General features: G+C 35.8%; 1 protein-coding gene and 1 long non-coding RNA gene across 12 annotated transcripts in view; one reads left to right on the forward strand and one right to left on the reverse strand.

Annotated features, from left to right (window-relative positions):
• Nucleotides 1-19,608, forward strand: part of LOC146462638 (uncharacterized) — a 243,281-nt gene that overhangs the window by 38,393 nt on the left and 185,280 nt on the right. The window lies entirely within an intron of this gene.
• The window catches only part of LOC146462639 (protein sidekick-1-like), a 95,363-nt gene that overhangs the window by 19,692 nt on the left and 56,063 nt on the right, over nt 1-19,608 (reverse strand). For 10 of the 11 annotated variants that reach the window (XM_085085411.1, XM_085085413.1, XM_085085410.1 and 7 more), the window contains 6 exons: nt 9,935-10,234; nt 8,756-9,052; nt 5,608-5,904; nt 5,087-5,383; nt 1,878-2,174; nt 1,357-1,653 (listed from right to left, as the gene is read on the reverse strand). In XM_085085411.1, the coding sequence (XP_084941537.1) occupies nt 1,357-1,653; nt 1,878-2,174; nt 5,087-5,383; nt 5,608-5,904; nt 8,756-9,052; nt 9,935-10,234 (1,785 nt within the window). Of the gene's footprint in view, nt 1-1,356; nt 1,654-1,877; nt 2,175-5,086; nt 5,384-5,607; nt 5,905-8,755; nt 9,053-9,934; nt 10,235-18,828; nt 19,138-19,608 lie in introns of all 11 variants that reach the window. The other variant, XM_085085412.1, reaches the window with a different exon arrangement.

A 19,608-nucleotide genomic window follows, 5' to 3' on the forward strand; every position in this document is an offset into this window, starting at 1 on the left:
GGATGTATCCAAAAAAAATCTAGATAGATCACCGTGCCAAATTGTGCGATAAAAACAAATGTTTTCTCAGGTATTAGCTCCGGTCTGTGTGATTTTACCCCGCCTTTCTACTTCCGGTTTATTGCATGTACAACTTTTCATAGAAATTTTCATTTGTTCAGCTGAGTTGTGCACCTTACTGATGGCGTGCGAGGGTTACGTGTGTGGGCACAGCTAAAAACTTTTTTGAACCTCCTTAATTATTTATAATTGGCAAATAATTAATTTAATTGAAAAAAAGTGGGAGGTATTAGCATATCTATGCTGCTCTGTAAATCCGAATATAAATCCTATGTCTGTATGTAGCGAGACAGGAAAGAAACGTACCAGGGAATGGAACAATACACTGGCTTAGTTATTTGAAGTATTGTCAACAAAGTTAAATGATTATTTTTCACCGCAGAGTTTGTTGCACAATATGTTACGTTAAGTATTTAACAATTATTCCATGAGCGCGCGTTGGATATGAGATGGTAAATAACCAATGGCTGTTACCAATCTCATATCCAACAAGCGCGAATGGAATGATTGTTTTATTAAATTCTCCCCGTTTGGATATTTCTGTTGAAGTTTACTGAATTTTTATATTTTAAGAAAAAAATTCCTTCAAATTAAAACGACCGGATGTTGAGGCAACCTCCGACCAAAGCGCGCGAAACGTAATGATCACATGACACGCGCAGCTCTTTGCAAACAGAGTTAAATGAAAAATCGAAAGCGAAGAAAATGTCGGACATCTAAAATTCAAGAAACGTTAAATGTACGAATTATAACCTTTCTGAGACTAGCATTGAAGTGCTTTTGAAGTTCCAGCTCATCGAGAAGAGGAATAGTTGTGCACATTTGAGCAAATGTTCTACTGTATGGTGCCGAGCGAAGGAAGAGATCAGGGCAAGGACAGCTTTTTTATGCTGAACTGAATTCCTCGCGGACGATTTAAAACACTTCAGGCAAGTCCAAGTGTACGAGGTACAACCTCACTGAGACAAGCATTCAGTGCAAGTTTTTAAACTTCAAGCTTATTTGAGAAGCGTAAGAGCTGTGCACATTTGTGCAAATGTTTTGCTGAGTGGTGCCGGGCGATGGATATATTCAACCGAAAAGAACAAAGGCCAACCGAAAAATAAGAGAGAAATAAGAAACATTTAAGAAAAAGAATTGTTTTTTTAAAAAGCAGACAGAGAAACACATTCATGTAGATATGATATGAACTCTTAATGAACTTTCTGTACTGCATATATATTGTAGCTGTAATTTAATTCCACGTAAATTTCTATTAAAATAGCATTAAAAATAAAAGAGCTCGTTGGGACTTACTGTCTTCATCTGTGATGACAATAATAGGATTGCTAACATTTCCATCTCCCTTTACAGTAGAGGCAAGCACTGTGATGCTGTAGTTTGTGTATTCATTCAGACCTGTTAATGTTGCTTGCCTTGTTGGAGCATTCACTACCTTTGTTTGTGGACTACCGCTAGGTAACGCCTTGTAAGTAACTGTGTAACGCAGTATAATACCATTTTGATCAGCTGCTGGAACTTCACCCCATTCAACCACAATACTGGTAGAGCTGGTGTTGTGACCCTGGAGATTGACTGGAGGAGCATTTGGCTCTGTAGAAAGCGAAGCAAAACAACAAACTTAAGAGAGAAATAAGAAACATTTAAGAAAAAGAATTGTTTTTTTTTAAAAAGCAGACAGAGAAACACATTCATGTAGATATGTTATGAACTCTTAATGTACTTTCTGTACTGCATGTATATCGTAGCTGTAATTTAATGTCACGTAAATTTCTATTAAAATAGCATTAAAAATAAAAGAGCTCATGGAGACTTACTGTCTTCATCTGTGATGACAATGATAGGACTGCTAACATTTCCAGCTCCCTTTGCAGTAGAGGCAAACACTGTGATGCTGTAGTTGGTGTATTCATTCAGACCTGTCAATGTTGCTTGTCTTGTTGGAACATTCACTACCTCGGTTTGTGGACTGCCACTAGGTAATGACTTGTAAGTAACAGTGTAACTCAGTATAATACCATTTTGATCAGCTGCTGGAACTTCTCCCCATTGAACCAAAATACTGGTAGAGCTGGTGTTGTGGCCCTCAACAGTAGTTGGAGCAGCATTTGGCCCTGTAAGGAAACAGATAAAGAGAACTGAAGAAACCCTACATGCAATGTTAAGATATTTTTCTATAGAAGTGCTTTATGATTGTATTGTTACTGCAGGTAAATGAAGCGTAGCTTGGGGTGATTGTTCAGAAACATTTTATAATAATACTGTGTTCCAAAGATCTCAAAAGTGAAAAGATTTAAGGAGGATCATAAGAATTTTCCTGTAGTTAGAGAATACTTCAAGGTTGGGTCTGATGTCGTAGCGGGTACCAAGGACAAAGGAAGGACATCTAAAGTTCAGTTCTTGCAAATGATCTCAAAAACTAAGTTGGTGACCTGGCACGGTAATTGCTTTGTTCGAAAGCCCCCTAAATTCTTTAACTTCTCTACCAATGTGACCAAAAGGTTATTCAGTAGATCTTATATGTTATATCAAAAAGGCATCTTATTTTTACTTACAGAAAATTATACTCCCAAATGCTTCTACAGTATTTAAAGTTGCTAATAGGTGTTGGATGTATCCAAAAAAAATCTAGATAGATCACCGTGCCAAATTGTGCGATAAAAACAAATGTTTTCTCAGGTATTAGCTCCGGTCTGTGTGATTTTACCCCGCCTTTCTACTTCCGGTTTATTGCATGTACAACTTTTCATAGAAATTTTCATTTGTTCAGCTGAGTTGTGCACCTTACTGATGGCGTGCGAGGGTTACGTGTGTGGGCACAGCTAAAAACTTTTTTGAACCTCCTTAATTATTTATAATTGGCAAATAATTAATTTAATTGAAAAAAAGTGGGAGGTATTAGCATATCTATGCTGCTCTGTAAATCCGAATATAAATCCTATGTCTGTATGTAGCGAGACAGGAAAGAAACGTACCAGGGAATGGAACAATACACTGGCTTAGTTATTTGAAGTATTGTCAACAAAGTTAAATGATTATTTTTCACCGCAGAGTTTGTTGCACAATATGTTACGTTAAGTATTTAACAATTATTCCATGAGCGCGCGTTGGATATGAGATGGTAAATAACCAATGGCTGTTACCAATCTCATATCCAACAAGCGCGAATGGAATGATTGTTTTATTAAATTCTCCCCGTTTGGATATTTCTGTTGAAGTTTACTGAAGTTTTATATTTTAAGAAAAAAATTCCTTCAAATTAAAACGACCGGATGTTGAGGCAACCTCCGACCAAAGCGCGCGAAACGTAATGATCACATGACACGCGCAGCTCTTTGCAAACAGAGTTAAATGAAAAATCGAAAGCGAAGAAAATGTCGGACATCTAAAATTCAAGAAACGTTAAATGTACGAATTATAACCTTTCTGAGACTAGCATTGAAGTGCTTTTGAAGTTCCAGCTCATCGAGAAGAGGAATAGTTGTGCACATTTGAGCAAATGTTCTACTGTATGGTGCCGAGCGAAGGAAGAGATCAGGGCAAGGACAGCTTTTTTATGCTGAACTGAATTCCTCGCGGACGATTTAAAACACTTCAGGCAAGTCCAAGTGTACGAGGTACAACCTCACTGAGACAAGCATTCAGTGCAAGTTTTTAAACTTCAAGCTTATTTGAGAAGCGCAAGAGCTGTGCACATTTGTGCAAATGTTTTGCTGAGTGGTGCCGGGCGATGGAAACGAACATTATCGCCGCCGCTCGTACGGATTTCAAAGATGAACTTTTCTTGAAGTCCTCGTAAATGCGTAAAAACATAAAGGCAGGCATAAAGCTCTTCCTAAGAAATTTCTTCGATTGGCTTTAACCTCTTACCGCCAGGATTTGCAAGCCATCCTGAAATTTGTAAAGGTAACCGGTTGTTATTTTTGTTGTTATGTGATCTAAAAATCGTAAAATCTTGCAATTTTAAAGATTTTAAAGGCAACTTCAGAGATACGTACCATTAAATAGTGTCATACCGAAATGTTTGGCTTTTATTGTTGTTATATTGAGATGGCATTGTTTGGTATTTCTTTCTTTTCTTTTTTTTTCTACATATTTCCGAAGAAACTTTCGCTTCCCGCCGAAAAAAAACAATTAGCTTAGCGACACCTTGGGCATTCGTTTGCCATATAAGGTCAAATAATTCAACGCGGAGGAAACCAGACCAGTTCAAGTGGGGGTTATGACGTTATCCCAGAGTTATTTCCGGTATGATTCCCATTAACACAACGATAAAATATCACGCAGTCTCTCTGAATAAAACCATTCAGTTTTTTCAATTGCAAAGGGAGGGTAGTTTTTAAAAATTCTCGAAGCATACAATGGGGAATAAATGGGGCTACATAAAGCATTCCGTGTAAATGCCATTAGAGGGGCATCTTTTTGAATTACTAGTAGTAGTAGTAGTAGTAGTAGTAGTAGTAGTAGTAGTAGTAGTAGTAGTAGTAGTAGTAGTAGTAGTAGTAGTAGTAGTAGTAGTAGTAGTAGTAGTAGTAGAAGTAGTAGTAGCAGTAGTAGTAGTAGTAAAAGTTATGTTGTTCATTTTTTCTTTAATAATAAACGATTAAGAACTCGTTAAAATTTTTGAGAATACTAACTAAGGGGAATACGTCGAGCGGTATATGGCGAGGGGGGATATATATCCCCCCCCCCTCGTCCGTTGTTATCAGCTATTTTTTTCAGCCCCGCCCTCCCCTTTTACAACCAAAGCCGCACCCAGCTTTTCAGATAGTTAGTAATTGACAGGGGCTATTGAATATATTCAACCGAAAAGAACAAAGGCCAACCGAAAAATAAGAGAGAAATAAGAAACATTTAAGAAAAAGAATTGTTTTTTTTAAAAGCAGACAGAGAAACACATTCATGTAGATATGATATGAACTCTTAATGAACTTTCTGTACTGCATATATATTGTAGCTGTAATTTAATTCCACGTAAATTTCTATTAAAATAGCATTAAAAATAAAAGAGCTCGTTGGGACTTACTGTCTTCATCTGTGATGACAATAATAGGATTGCTAACATTTCCATCTCCCTTTACAGTAGAGGCAAGCACTGTGATGCTGTAGTTTGTGTATTCATTCAGACCTGTTAATGTTGCTTGCCTTGTTGGAGCATTCACTACCTTTGTTTGTGGACTACCGCTAGGTAACGCCTTGTAAGTAACTGTGTAACGCAGTATAATACCATTTTGATCAGCTGCTGGAACTTCACCCCATTCAACCACAATACTGGTAGAGCTGGTGTTGTGACCCTGGAGATTGACTGGAGGAGCATTTGGCTCTGTAGAAAGCGAAGCAAAACAACAAACTTAAGAGAGAAATAAGAAACATTTAAGAAAAAGAATTGTTTTTTTTTAAAAAGCAGACAGAGAAACACATTCATGTAGATATGTTATGAACTCTTAATGTACTTTCTGTACTGCATGTATATCGTAGCTGTAATTTAATGTCACGTAAATTTCTATTAAAATAGCATTAAAAATAAAAGAGCTCATGGAGACTTACTGTCTTCATCTGTGATGACAATGATAGGACTGCTAACATTTCCAGCTCCCTTTGCAGTAGAGGCAAACACTGTGATGCTGTAGTTGGTGTATTCATTCAGACCTGTCAATGTTGCTTGTCTTGTTGGAACATTCACTACCTCGGTTTGTGGACTGCCACTAGGTAATGACTTGTAAGTAACAGTGTAACTCAGTATAATACCATTTTGATCAGCTGCTGGAACTTCTCCCCATTGAACCAAAATACTGGTAGAGCTGGTGTTGTGGCCCTCAACAGTAGTTGGAGCAGCATTTGGCCCTGTAAGGAAACAGATAAAGAGAACTGAAGAAACCCTACATGCAATGTTAAGATATTTTTCTATAGAAGTGCTTTATGATTGTATTGTTACTGCAGGTAAATGAAGCGTAGCTTGGGGTGATTGTTCAGAAACATTTTATAATAATACTGTGTTCCAAAGATCTCAAAAGTGAAAAGATTTAAGGAGGATCATAAGAATTTTCCTGTAGTTAGAGAATACTTCAAGGTTGGGTCTGATGTCGTAGCGGGTACCAAGGACAAAGGAAGGACATCTAAAGTTCAGTTCTTGCAAATGATCTCAAAAACTAAGTTGGTGACCTGGCACGGTAATTGCTTTGTTCGAAAGCCCCCTAAATTCTTTAACTTCTCTACCAATGTGACCAAAAGGTTATTCAGTAGATCTTATATGTTATATCAAAAAGGCATCTTATTTTTACTTACAGAAAATTATACTCCCAAATGCTTCTACAGTATTTAAAGTTGCTAATAGGTGTTGGATGTATCCAAAAAAAATCTAGATAGATCACCGTGCCAAATTGTGCGATAAAAACAAATGTTTTCTCAGGTATTAGCTCCGGTCTGTGTGATTTTACCCCGCCTTTCTACTTCCGGTTTATTGCATGTACAACTTTTCATAGAAATTTTCATTTGTTCAGCTGAGTTGTGCACCTTACTGATGGCGTGCGAGGGTTACGTGTGTGGGCACAGCTAAAAACTTTTTTGAACCTCCTTAATTATTTATAATTGGCAAATAATTAATTTAATTGAAAAAAAGTGGGAGGTATTAGCATATCTATGCTGCTCTGTAAATCCGAATATAAATCCTATGTCTGTATGTAGCGAGACAGGAAAGAAACGTACCAGGGAATGGAACAATACACTGGCTTAGTTATTTGAAGTATTGTCAACAAAGTTAAATGATTATTTTTCACCGCAGAGTTTGTTGCACAATATGTTACGTTAAGTATTTAACAATTATTCCATGAGCGCGCGTTGGATATGAGATGGTAAATAACCAATGGCTGTTACCAATCTCATATCCAACAAGCGCGAATGGAATGATTGTTTTATTAAATTCTCCCCGTTTGGATATTTCTGTTGAAGTTTACTGAAGTTTTATATTTTAAGAAAAAAATTCCTTCAAATTAAAACGACCGGATGTTGAGGCAACCTCCGACCAAAGCGCGCGAAACGTAATGATCACATGACACGCGCAGCTCTTTGCAAACAGAGTTAAATGAAAAATCGAAAGCGAAGAAAATGTCGGACATCTAAAATTCAAGAAACGTTAAATGTACGAATTATAACCTTTCTGAGACTAGCATTGAAGTGCTTTTGAAGTTCCAGCTCATCGAGAAGAGGAATAGTTGTGCACATTTGAGCAAATGTTCTACTGTATGGTGCCGAGCGAAGGAAGAGATCAGGGCAAGGACAGCTTTTTTATGCTGAACTGAATTCCTCGCGGACGATTTAAAACACTTCAGGCAAGTCCAAGTGTACGAGGTACAACCTCACTGAGACAAGCATTCAGTGCAAGTTTTTAAACTTCAAGCTTATTTGAGAAGCGCAAGAGCTGTGCACATTTGTGCAAATGTTTTGCTGAGTGGTGCCGGGCGATGGAAACGAACATTATCGCCGCCGCTCGTACGGATTTCAAAGATGAACTTTTCCTGAAGTCCTCGTAAATGCGTAAAAACATAAAGGCAGGCATAAAGCTCTTCCTAAGAAATTTCTTCGATTGGCTTGAACCTCTTACCGCCAGGATTTGCAAGCCATCCTGAAATTTGTAAAGGTAACCGGTGTTTATTTTGTTGTTATGTGATCTAAAAATCGTAAAATCTTGCAATTTTAAAGATTTTAAAGGCAACTTCAGAGATCCGTACCATTAAATAGTGTCATACCGAAATGTTTGGCTTTTATTGTTGTTATATTGAGATGGCATTGTTTGGTATTTCTTTCTTTTCTTTTTTTTCTACATATTTCCGAAGAAACTTTCGCTTCCCGCCGAAGAAAAAATTAGGTTAGCGACACCTTGGGCATTCGTTTTCCATATAAGGTCAAATTACAGTATATGAGCTGATAACCGAGACTAAGTGAACCAATCAGAACGCTAGAAATGCAATATTTGAGGCTGAAAATTTTATAAATATTAATATCCAGGTAAACAGTGCTAGGGGGGTATACTTAAAACCAACATCTGCAGACACATAATTGGGACTTTTGACATTTCACGCTTTTTACTTACTATCCAGGTCTGTCCAAACAACAAGAACAGTGGTATGTTTCCGATAACTAGATCAATTTTATTCATGTATTCAAATGGATTCAGGACCCACCATGTAGGTATAGGAGGAGGTTTCATGAGATGCATATCATCTAGGGATAGGTGGGGTTTAATGAGATGCAAGCGGTCTAGGTAGAGGAGGGGTTTAATGAGATGTAAGTTATGTAAGAGTGTGTATTATTTGGAGTTTTAACCTCTTATTCAAGAGTTAACTGTACTGTGTTCTGCTGATACGGTTCCGCCAAACTAGCCGGGTAGTATCGCAATTATATAGGAAAAAAACAATGGGTAAGCTAAGAACCAATGAGAAGGCACTAACGTCATGGTCAAACGAGTTGAGGGAAGTTGCGGGTTGACGAGAAAAAACCAGACCAAAGCAGTTTTAAACACAATTAGTACTCAAAATGGTCTCCTCAAAATTGCAGACTAGACAAACCCATCAGACCGGGTTTGTGGCTGTGAAACCACCAAGGAAGCGATGGATATTCTCAGTTTAAGACACTGAAGAGGCGATTGTTTTACGCGTGAAAACTCTACAGAGTTAAAGTTCTCGTGGATGCTACTTACTATCCTGGTTTGTTCTAACAACAAGAACAGGAGTACTGCGAGGTCCATCTCCTTTCACTGTTGATGCAAACACCGTGATATTGTAGTTCACATACTCCTTTAATCCAGTTATGTTCTTTTGACGATCATTGGGCCCAGCTGAAACGCTTCCATTATGATTCTCTGTCTGTGACTGGTAGGTAATGGTGTAACTTGTGATTATACCATTCTGTTGATCTGCTGGCATTTCATCCCATGAGACTAAGATGCTGGTTGAGCTGGTGTTATATCCTCTCACATTTTGTGGAACATCAGGTTCTGACATGGAAATTAAAGGTTAAAGTTGTCGAGGGTAGTGATGCCTTCAATAAATTAAGTTTTATTAGTTTATTCTGTTCATGTGTCTGTACGTCTTCGAGTCGCATCAAACGTTGTTTAGCGTACCGCAGTTAGGTATACGATTTGGGGGGATTTTTTTTTACAGCAAAGTGAGGCTTTTACAGGTTAATACTCCGAACGAACAAGTCTTTGATCAATGACTTTAGATGATAGTGCATGCTAAAATATTGTGGCATTTCTGACCATTGCAATGTACAATGTTATCAGCCACTTAAACCACCATAAGAGGAGTACATGTTCTGAGAAATTAGGGCTGTTTCACATTTGGAAACACAGAAAAGTTGCCATAGCATTGCTGAGACAGAACTAGCATTCTGTTGCAAATGTGTCCCGCATCTTTGAAGCACATCGGTTTTTGAAAAAAAAAAAAAAAATTTAATATTTCTCAAAGCATAGGCACTTAACACGTTCTTGAATCATTTTGTGATAATACCAATAGGCTAACTTGAATGGAAGAAGGAACGTAATCTCAAACCCAGATGTTAACACATTTGCGTAGAAGCACGAGAGAGAATTCGTTACAGGTGCGATTGAGATCTGGTTTGCACTCTTGACTAAATCGGTGCTTATCCGAGATAGAAGATAGAAGCTGAAGTCCACCTCACCCCACCCTCACTGGATAACAAATGCTACGAGGACCAGTGATCCATGAAACGGTTCAAAAAATTGATAAAAAAGGAGATTTTCTTTGTAGACTAAAGAAGACGCCACGTCATCAATGAGTAGCCACATGGCCTCCAGAAAAAAAGTATTCTTGTGCAATAGAAAAATAGACGCGTTGTTAAAAAAAAATCTACTCACTGTCCTGGTCTGTTCTAACAACAAGAACAGGACTACTGGGCGGTCCATCTCCTTTCACAGTAGATGCAAACACCGTGATATTGTAGTTCACATACTCCTTTAGCCCCATTATGCTCTTTTGACGATCATTGGTTCCAGTTGAAACATTTCTATTGTGATTCTCTGTTTGTGACTGGTAGGTTATGGTGTAACCTGTGATGATACCATTCTGTTGATCTGCTGGCACTTCAGCCCACGAGACTAATATGCTGGTTGAGCTGGTGTTATATCCTCTCACATTTTGTGGAGCACCATCAGGTTCTTATATAGAAATGAAAAGTTTGAGTTATTGCACTTATGTTAGGTGCATTTCTGGACATTAGTGGTTTATCTAATCACCGAGTAAAACACAATCGATTACTATAGGCTAGTCAGCTTGGATTTGTTTGGCCGCAATCGTGCTTTCACCATCACTGGCTGTTCTGTATTTTTCAATATCCATACTCCCCCAACAGAAGATTTTTTGTTTTGCGCGCCCCGTCCACCAGAGAATTTAGCTACATACAGTCTAGCTACATACTTTGCTTCTAAAATTTTGACTTTTAAGACCCCCCTCCCCCTAAGAATTTCCAATGACCTTCCATGGGGTGGGTATTGATTTTTTTCTGGAACTACACCTTAAAAATGAATGGGCAATTTGTTGACATTTTTTCAAAGACATTGCTACAGAATTTGAACTATTCATTTAATATAATATTTTCAGAAAAAAAAAAAGAATGATCTATGGTCTGACACCCATCAAACGTACGTTTGAAATATACTCAAAACTGACAAAGAAATGGTTGAAAATAATATTCTCAACAGGGTTCTCGGCAAACAATATTTATTAGTCTTTCAATGAGTATATAAAAATATGAATAAAGGTTCTGTTGAGAAGGAACCCCATCGAAAGGTTTGTGAATATTGTTTTGGTGGACTTACGTGTACCACGACATCACAAAAAAGAAAAGCTAACTTTTTCAACTTTTTCGTCAATGCGGGATCTAAAGAAAGTGCATTATTTTAAACGTTGTTAGCTCCAGCCCTAATCTGTTAACTATACAAGCTACAATCAGGAAAAACGTACATGTAGTTCAGTTCATCAAGTTTTCTTTCAAGTAAAATAAACATAATATTATTGTACATGTACATTGAAGTGTTGACTGCCAAACCAATGCAAAGGCATAAATATTACATTTTAAATGAAAGCCAAGGTTGGCTAAAGTTAGATCATATTGGACCGGAGTGAAGACTAAATTCAGAAAATCAATGAGTCACTGTGTTTTTCGCCGGAAATACAATTTTAAAAATAAATAATTATTAGTCTCTGCACATGAATACGTATTAGATAAAATATAAGTGGGAGATCTGCGTATTAGCGTTTACGCCTATACATATCGCACGCCAATATTATATCGTAATTGTGAAAAGAAACAACCAATTGAATGTAAAATACTTTTATGCCATTCGGTCATTGGACATGCATGTCATGATCAAAATATCATAAGTCCCACAGGAGAGATAGCACGGGACAATAGTAGAACTATTTATAATTTATAATTTTCAGTCACTGGTAAACCGTGAGTATGGCGACAGGTCGTTTACTATCTCCGAAAACTTAAGCGAGAGAAATTGCTTTACTGTCTGAAACGGTATCTAAAAATACGAAACACAATTATACAAAATGGGCGGTGAACTTTTTCACTACCGGCAGAACACGAGAATGAACAAAAAGCGAGGTTGAAAACACTTAGATGGAGACTTGAGAGAACTGATGTCGAGGACTTGTCAGCCTCACTCGAGCACACGTCCGCAAAGAGTTTAAACTTCTGGCTGTCGAACGATACCCACCTAACACGCTCTACCAACTTGTTTGCGGCATTAACCGCCATTTGGAAAATGTACAAGGGAAAATTGCGTTCAACATACTGGACAAAAGTGATAAGAGGTAAAACGACATTCTTTGAAGAAATATTTTTTGTTTTGTCTTGCGTTTTAATCAGTAGAGATCTGTATCAAAAGGTAATGGATACTAATTAGCTGAGAAGGTGTTGGTATCAAAAGTCAATAAATACTTATTAGCTGGGAAGGTGTTTGTATCAAAAGTCAATGAGTACTAATTAGCTGAGAAGGTTTTTGTATCAAAAGGTAATGGATACTAATTAGCTGAGAAGGTGTTTGTATCAAAAGGTAATGCATACCAATTAGCTGAGAAGGTGTTTGTATCAAAAGGTAATGGATAACAATTAGCTGAGAAGGTGTTTGTATCAAAAAGTAATGAATACTTATTAGCTGAGAAGGTGTTTGTATCAAAAGGTAATGAATACTTATTAGCTGAGGTGTTTGTATCAAAAGGTAATGTATACTAATTAGCTGAGAAGGTGTTTGTATCAAAAGTTAATGAATACTAATTAAGCGAGAAGGTGCTTGTAACAAAAAGTAATGGATACTAATTAGCTGAGAAGGTGTTTGTATCAAAAGGTAATGAATACTTATTAGCTGAGAAGGTCTTTGTATTAAAAGGTAATGGATACTAATTAGCTGAGAAGGGGTTTGTATCAAAAGGTAATGGATACTAATTAGCTGAGAAGGTGTTGGTATCAAAAGGTAATGAATACTAATTAGCTGAGAAGGTGTTTGTATCAAAAGGTAATGGATACTAATTAGCTGAGAAGGTGTTTGAAAAAGTTAATGAATACTAATTAGCTGAGAAGGTGTTTGTATCATTAGGTAATGGATACTAATTAGCTGAGAAGGTGTTTGTATCAAAAGTTAATGAATACTTATTAGCTGAGAAGGTGTTTGTATCAAAAGGTAATGAATATTAATTAGCTGAGAAGCTGTTTGTATCAAAAGGTAATGAATACTAATTAGCTGAGAAGGTGTTTGTATCAAAAGTTAATGAATACTAATTAGCTGAGAAGGTGTTTGTATCAAAAGGTAATGGATACCAATTAGCTGAGAAGGTTTTTGTATCAAAAGGTAATGGATACCAATTAGCTGAGAAGGTGTTTGTATCAAAAGTTAATGAATACTAATTAGCTGAGCAGGTGTTTGTATCAATAGGTAATGAATACTAATTAGCTGAGAAAGTGTTTGTATCAAAAGGTAATGAATACCAATTAGCTGAGAAGGTGTTTGTATCAAAAGGTAATGAATACTTATTAGCTGGGAAGGTGTTTGTATCAAAAGGTAATGTATACTAATTAGCTGAGAAGGTGTTTGTATCAAAAGGTAATGAATACTAATTAGCTGAGAAGGTGTTTGTATCAAAAGGTAATGTATACTAATTAGCTGAGAAGGTGTTTGTATCAAAAGGTAATGAATACTAATTAGCTGAGAAGGTGTTTGTATCAAAAGGTTATGAATACTAATTAGCTGAGAAGGTGTTTGTATCAAAAGGTAATGGATACCAATTGGCTGAGGAGGTGTTTGTATCAAAAGGTTATGAATACTAATTAGCTAAGAAGGTGTTTGTATAAAAAGGTATTGAATACTAATTAGCTGAGAAGGTGTTTCTATCAAAAGTTAATGAAAACTAATTAGCTGAGAAGGTGTTTGTATCAAAAAGTAATGAATACTTATTAGCTTAGAAGGTGTTTGTATCAAAAGGTAATGGATACTAATTAGCTGAGAAGGTATTTGTTTTAAAAGGTAATGAATACTAATTAGCTAAGAAGGTGTTTGTATCAAAAGGTAATGGATACCAATTAGCTGAGAAAGGTTTTTGTATCAAAAGGTAATGAATACTAATTAGCTGAGAAGGTGTTTGTTTCAAAAGGTAATGGATACTAATTAGCTAAGAAGTTGTTTGTATCAAAAGGTTATGGATACCAATTGGCTGAGAAGGTGTTTGTATCAAAAGGTAATTGATACCAATTAGCTGAGAAGGTGTTTGTATCAAAAGGTAATGAATACTAAATAGCTGAGAAGGTGTTTGTATCAAAAGTTAATGAATACTAATTAGCTGAGAAGGTGTTTGTATCAAAAAGTAATGGATACCAATTAGCTGAGAAGGTGTTTGTATCAAAAGGTAATGAATACTAATTAGCTGAGAAGGTGTTTGTATCAAAAGGTAATGGATACTAATTAGCTGAGAAGGTGTTTGTATCAAAAGGTAATGAATACTAATTAGCTGAGAAGGTGTTTGTATCAAAAGGTAATGGATACCAATTAGCTGCGAAGGTGTTTGTATCAAAAGGTAATGAATACTAATTAGCTGAGAAGGTGTTTGTATCAAAAGGTAATGGATACTAATTAGCTGAGAAGGTGTTTGTATCAAAAGGTTATGGATACCAATTGGCTGAGAAGGTGTTTGTATCAAAAGTTAATGAATACTAATTAGGTGAGAAGGTGCTTGTGACAAAAAGTAATGGATACTAATTAGCTGAGAAGGTGTTTGTATCAAAAGGTAATGAATACTTATTAGCTGAGAAGGTGTTTGCATCAAAATGTAATGGATACCAATTAGCTGAGAAGGTTTTTGTATGAAAAGGTAATGAATACTTATTAGCTGAGAAGGTATTTGTATCAAAAGGTAATGAATACTAATTAGGTAAGAAGGTGTTTGTATCAAAAGGTAATGGATACCAATTAGCTGAGAAGGTGTTGGTATCAAAAGTTAATGAATACTAATTAGCTGAGAAGGTGTTTGTTTCAAAAGGTAATGGATACTAATTAGCTAAGAAGTTGTTTGTATCAAAAGGTTATGGATACCAATTGGCTGAGAAGGTGTTTGTATCAAAAGGTAATGGAGACCAATTAGCTGAGAAGGTGTTTGTATCAAAAGGTAATGAATACTAAATAGCTGAGAAGGTGTTTGTATCAAAAGTTAATGAATACTAATTAGCTGAGAAGGTGTTTGTATCAAAAAGTAATGAATACTAATTAGCTGAGAAGGTGTTTCTATCAAAAGTTAATGAAAACTAATTAGCTGAGAAGGTGTTTGTATCAAAAAGTAATGAATACTTACTAGCTTAGAAGGTGTTTGTATCAAAAGGTAATGGATACTAATTAGCTGAGAAGGTGTTTGTATCAAAAGGTAATAAATACTAATTAGCTGAGAAGGTGTTTGTATCAAAAGGTAATGGATACCAATTAGCTGAGAAGGTGTTTGTATCAAAAGGTAATGAATACTAATTAGCTGAGAAGGTGTTTGTATCAAAAGGTAATGGATACTAATTAGCTGAGAAGGTGTTTGTATCAAAAGGTTATGGATACCAATTGGCTGAGAAGGTGTTTGTATCAAAAGTTAATGAATACTAATTAGGTGAGAAGGTGCTTGTAACAAAAAGTAATGGATACTAATTAGCTGAGAAGGTGTTTGTATCAAAAGGTAATGAATACTTATTAGCTGAGAAGGTGTTTGCATCAAAATGTAATGGATACCAATTAGCTGAGAAGATGTTTGTATCAAAAGGTAATGAATACTTATTAGCTGAGAAGGTGTTTGTATTAAAAGGTGATGGATACTAATTAGCTGAGAAGGTGTTTGTATCAAAAGTTAATAGATACTAATTAGCTGAGAAGGTGTTTGTATCAAAAGGTAATGAATACTAATTAGCTGAGAAGGTGTTTGTATTAAAAGGTAATGGATACTAATTAGCTGAGAAGGTGTTTGTATCAAAAGGTTATGGATACCAATTGGCTGAGAAGGTGTTTGTATCAAAAGTTAATGAATACTAATTAGGTGAGAAGGTGCTTGTAACAAAAAGTAATGGATACTAATTAGCTGAGAAGGTGTTTGTATCAAAAGGTAATGAATACTTATTAGCTGAGAAGGTGTTTGCATCAAAATGTAATGGATACCAATTAGCTGAGAAGGTGTTTGTATCAAAAGGTAATGAATACTTATTAGCTGAGAAGGTGTTTGTATTAAAAGGTGATGGATACTAATTAGCTGAGAAGGTGTTTGTATCAAAAGTTAATAGATACTAATTAGCTGAGAAGGTGTTTGTATCAAAAGGTAATGAATACTAATTAGCTGAGAAGGTGTTTGTATCAAAAGGTAATGGATACTAATTAGCTGAGAAGGTGTTTGTATCAAAAGTTAATGAATACTAATTAGCTGAGAAGGTGTTTGTATCATTAGGTAATGGATACTAATTAGCTGAGAAGGTGTTTCTATCAAAAGTTAATGAATATTTATTAGCTGAGAAGGTGTTTGTATCAAAAGGTAATGAATATTAATTAGCTGAGAAGGTGCTTGTATCAAAAGGTAATGAATACTTATTAGCTGAGAAGGTGTTTGTTTTAAAAGGTAATGAATACTAATTAGCTGAGAAGCTGTTTGTATTAAAAGGTAATGAATACTAATTAGCTGAGAAGGTGTTTGTATCAAAAGGTAATGAATACTAATTAGCTGAGAAGGTGTTTGGATCAAAAGGTAATGGATACCAATTAGCTGAGAAGGTGTTTGTATCAAAAGGTAATGGATACCAATTAGCTGAGAAGGTGTTTGTATCAAAAGGTAATGGATACCAATTAGCTGAGAAGGTGTTTGTATCAAAAGGTAATGAATACTTATTAGCTGAGAAGGTGTTTGTATCAAAAGGTAATGTAAACTAATTAGCTGAGACGGTGTTTGTATCAAAAGTTAATGAATACTAATTAGCTGAGAAGCTGTTTGTGTCAAAAGGTAATGAATACTTATTAGCTGAGAAGGTGTTTGTATCAAAAGGTAATGAATACTAATTAGCTGAGAAGGTGTTTGTATCAAAAGTTAATTCTACTATTTAGTAATTCATCAACCTTAGCCTTTCCCTTCTTCCTATTGTATTGGGGTTTAGAGAGGTGTGCATATTACTCAAATGCTAGCTAATGATTGAAATTAACTTTGATGAATAATAAATGAATTTTAAAAGTATACATACAAAAGAATAAAATCAAATTCCTCTTTCAAAGTTTATTTGCGATCTCATTCTACATGCACCTGTTCAATACGCCATTGATTTATGTCAATAAATTATTGTAACATGTCCTTTATAACGTGATTTAGATCTGCATTTTAATAGAATACTGTCATAAAGCTCTTTTCTTTAACTTCAGCGGGCCTTTACAAATGTATGTATACTAATTTATAGAAGGTTCAAGTTCTTTAAAGTAGCAAAAAAGCAGATACTTGTTAAGATAAAAAACAACAAAATATAGGCAGGCATTAAACTAGCTGGAAACCGAAAAAAAAAAATCGAAAAAATAGAAAAGAAAGAAAGAAAGTAACCATGGTAATCACGAGGCAAAAGTGTTTTCGTTAAAATGTCCCAAGGAATTGTAGAGCAAGAAAAACAAAAGACAATGCAGTATGCCAAAACAGGCTGAAAAAGGTCAAAGATCACTAAATAACGCACCCATCAAATGGAAAATAATTTTAATCAATACAGGTGGCAATTAGGAGACTCTTTCCTTATTTTAAAAGTGTGATTACATTTAATTTAAATAACCTATTTACAATCAAGTCAACCATGTATCATATTGTTAAGTTAACTGTGAAAAACGTAATGTTATAAGAAAGATACTTTATCAATCAGGCCTAATCTTGACTACACATTGTGTTAAGCAACCACGTTTAAGTATTGTATTTTCATTTTAAAAATCATGGCTTATTATTATTTTATTTGTTTATTTAGCTATTTACCATTATTTACTCAAATAGTTTTTAGTTTAGGAGAAACACTTGTATTTGCATGTAATATAACTATTTTTTTAAACTTTTTTGGTAACATTTTTGCCTACTTTCTAGGCCTCTCTCTGCTTTTCATTTCGGTTAATCGGTTTCGGGTCACGTGTTCCGAGCGAAAAAACGAGGCTTAGACAAAAATATAAAATTGAAAAAAATGTTTCAATTTTTCCTGGCTCGAAATTTCACGTCAAGCGGTTCGCGCCATGCCGTGGAATATCTGTAGTCTATTATTCCCTTTCCAAGCTTGCATTAAAACGATATTTTGCTGATCAATTACACATTTTGAAATAAATAGTACAGGCATCAAAATGCAGAAAATCAAATTTCAATCAAAATTCAGTTCACAAGTGCCTTTACTTAAGGAAACTTAAATGGAACATTCACATCTCGAGTTTACCGTAACGAATTACAAGAAACAGCCGTTACAGAAATGAAAGTTCTTCACTTGCAGAGACAATTTCCGTTAGGCAGGAAAATTCTAACCTGGGACAGCTTTGCCATTCAAAATTGCCATCTCGGCCTCCATTCTAGTGATGACCTCGCCTTCAGCTAAGTCATAAAAAAACTGTATTTCGCAAGGTCAATAATGGTACGGACTCTGAGTTGTAAGTGATTCTGTTCAGTCCAAAAAAGCACATCAGCGAAGCTGCTCTGAAACAGCAGTTTCCATCTCCGAAGGTTTAGAGCGCAACAAATTCCGTAAAATGCTCCGTCGGAATAAGGTTGCAAGAGCTAAAATCGATAGCAAGTGGTCGATGCATTACATTTTCAGGAGTTTGCAAAGATGGCAACAGTCGATCTACAATTACACATGCATCCACAAGGGTTTTGAAACCATAATTTTCCGCTGTTTGCAACATCTTATATAGAGCTGCAAAGTCCGCCATTTTGAAAATTAAAACAAACACATGCGCAGTCTGTTTTTGTCTAGGCTTTCCCCGGCCGTTCGCCTTGGATACGTCACCGACACGAAATTACCGTCAGGGCCGGGAGAAAGCCGTAAAGGGACAAGGGAAGTAACATTTAAGACCTAAAGGGCTTCATGTCTTAATAACCTCCCATAGACACATACAAAAGATGCCTTTATCATTCCCGCATACTAATGCCCCAGTATTACAAGTAATATGAGCACAAATTGCAGACCAAATGTAAAATAGCAAAATTTCTACAAGATAGTTTGCACTGTTGTTTAACTTACTGTCCTCTGCTGTTTGAAGAGTTTCCTCAGGACTTGGTGGTCCATCTCCTTTTACAGTGTATGCTAACACTCTGATGCTGTAGTTTGTAAACTGATTTAGTCCAGACAAAGTTGTTGTGGTTCGTTCTCCTTCGTTTCCAACACTAACATTGGCTGTGAGGCTCCTTCCATTTGGTAACACTTGATAAATTACTTTAAATCCAGTTATTATCCCATTTCTATGACCTTCAGAGACTGCACCCCAACTTAATGAAACACTTTGAGAAGTTGTTTCACCAACCGTAAAATCTGCTGGTGGGCCAGTTGGTTCTAAAGGCAAAATCATGATGTTCAACAAGTAACTTTGAATCCATTGACACACTCTTAGAGGGGGACACTTAAGAACAGCGACATCATTTTGAAAATCACCAAAATACCAAAACTGCAGTTAATTTTCAAAAAATTCTTGGTTAAAATAGATTAATGGTATATCAGAATAATAAATTATTATCATGGTGAGTAAATGTTATTTCTACACTAAGACAGAACGGACCAAGAAGAATGGTTAAAGTCAGTACTGCCTCGTTTTGATCTACAGACAGGCAGACAGACAAACAGACAGACAGACAGACAGACAGACAGACAGACAGACAGAAAGATAGACAGATAAACAGGCAGACAAACAGTTTAATGACTGTCATAGCTTGCAAAGAAATGCCTTTCATGGTTAGAGCATTGCCGTTTGAAAATAAGAATATTTTACAAAGTTATATCAAGCCTGGCCAACGTTGTTCTCTCAAT

Source organism: Pavona decussata, unplaced genomic scaffold (genome assembly GCF_977016875.1).
Source record: "Pavona decussata unplaced genomic scaffold, jaPavDecu1.1 SCAFFOLD_186, whole genome shotgun sequence".
Lineage (NCBI taxonomy): Eukaryota > Metazoa > Cnidaria > Anthozoa > Scleractinia > Agariciidae > Pavona > Pavona decussata.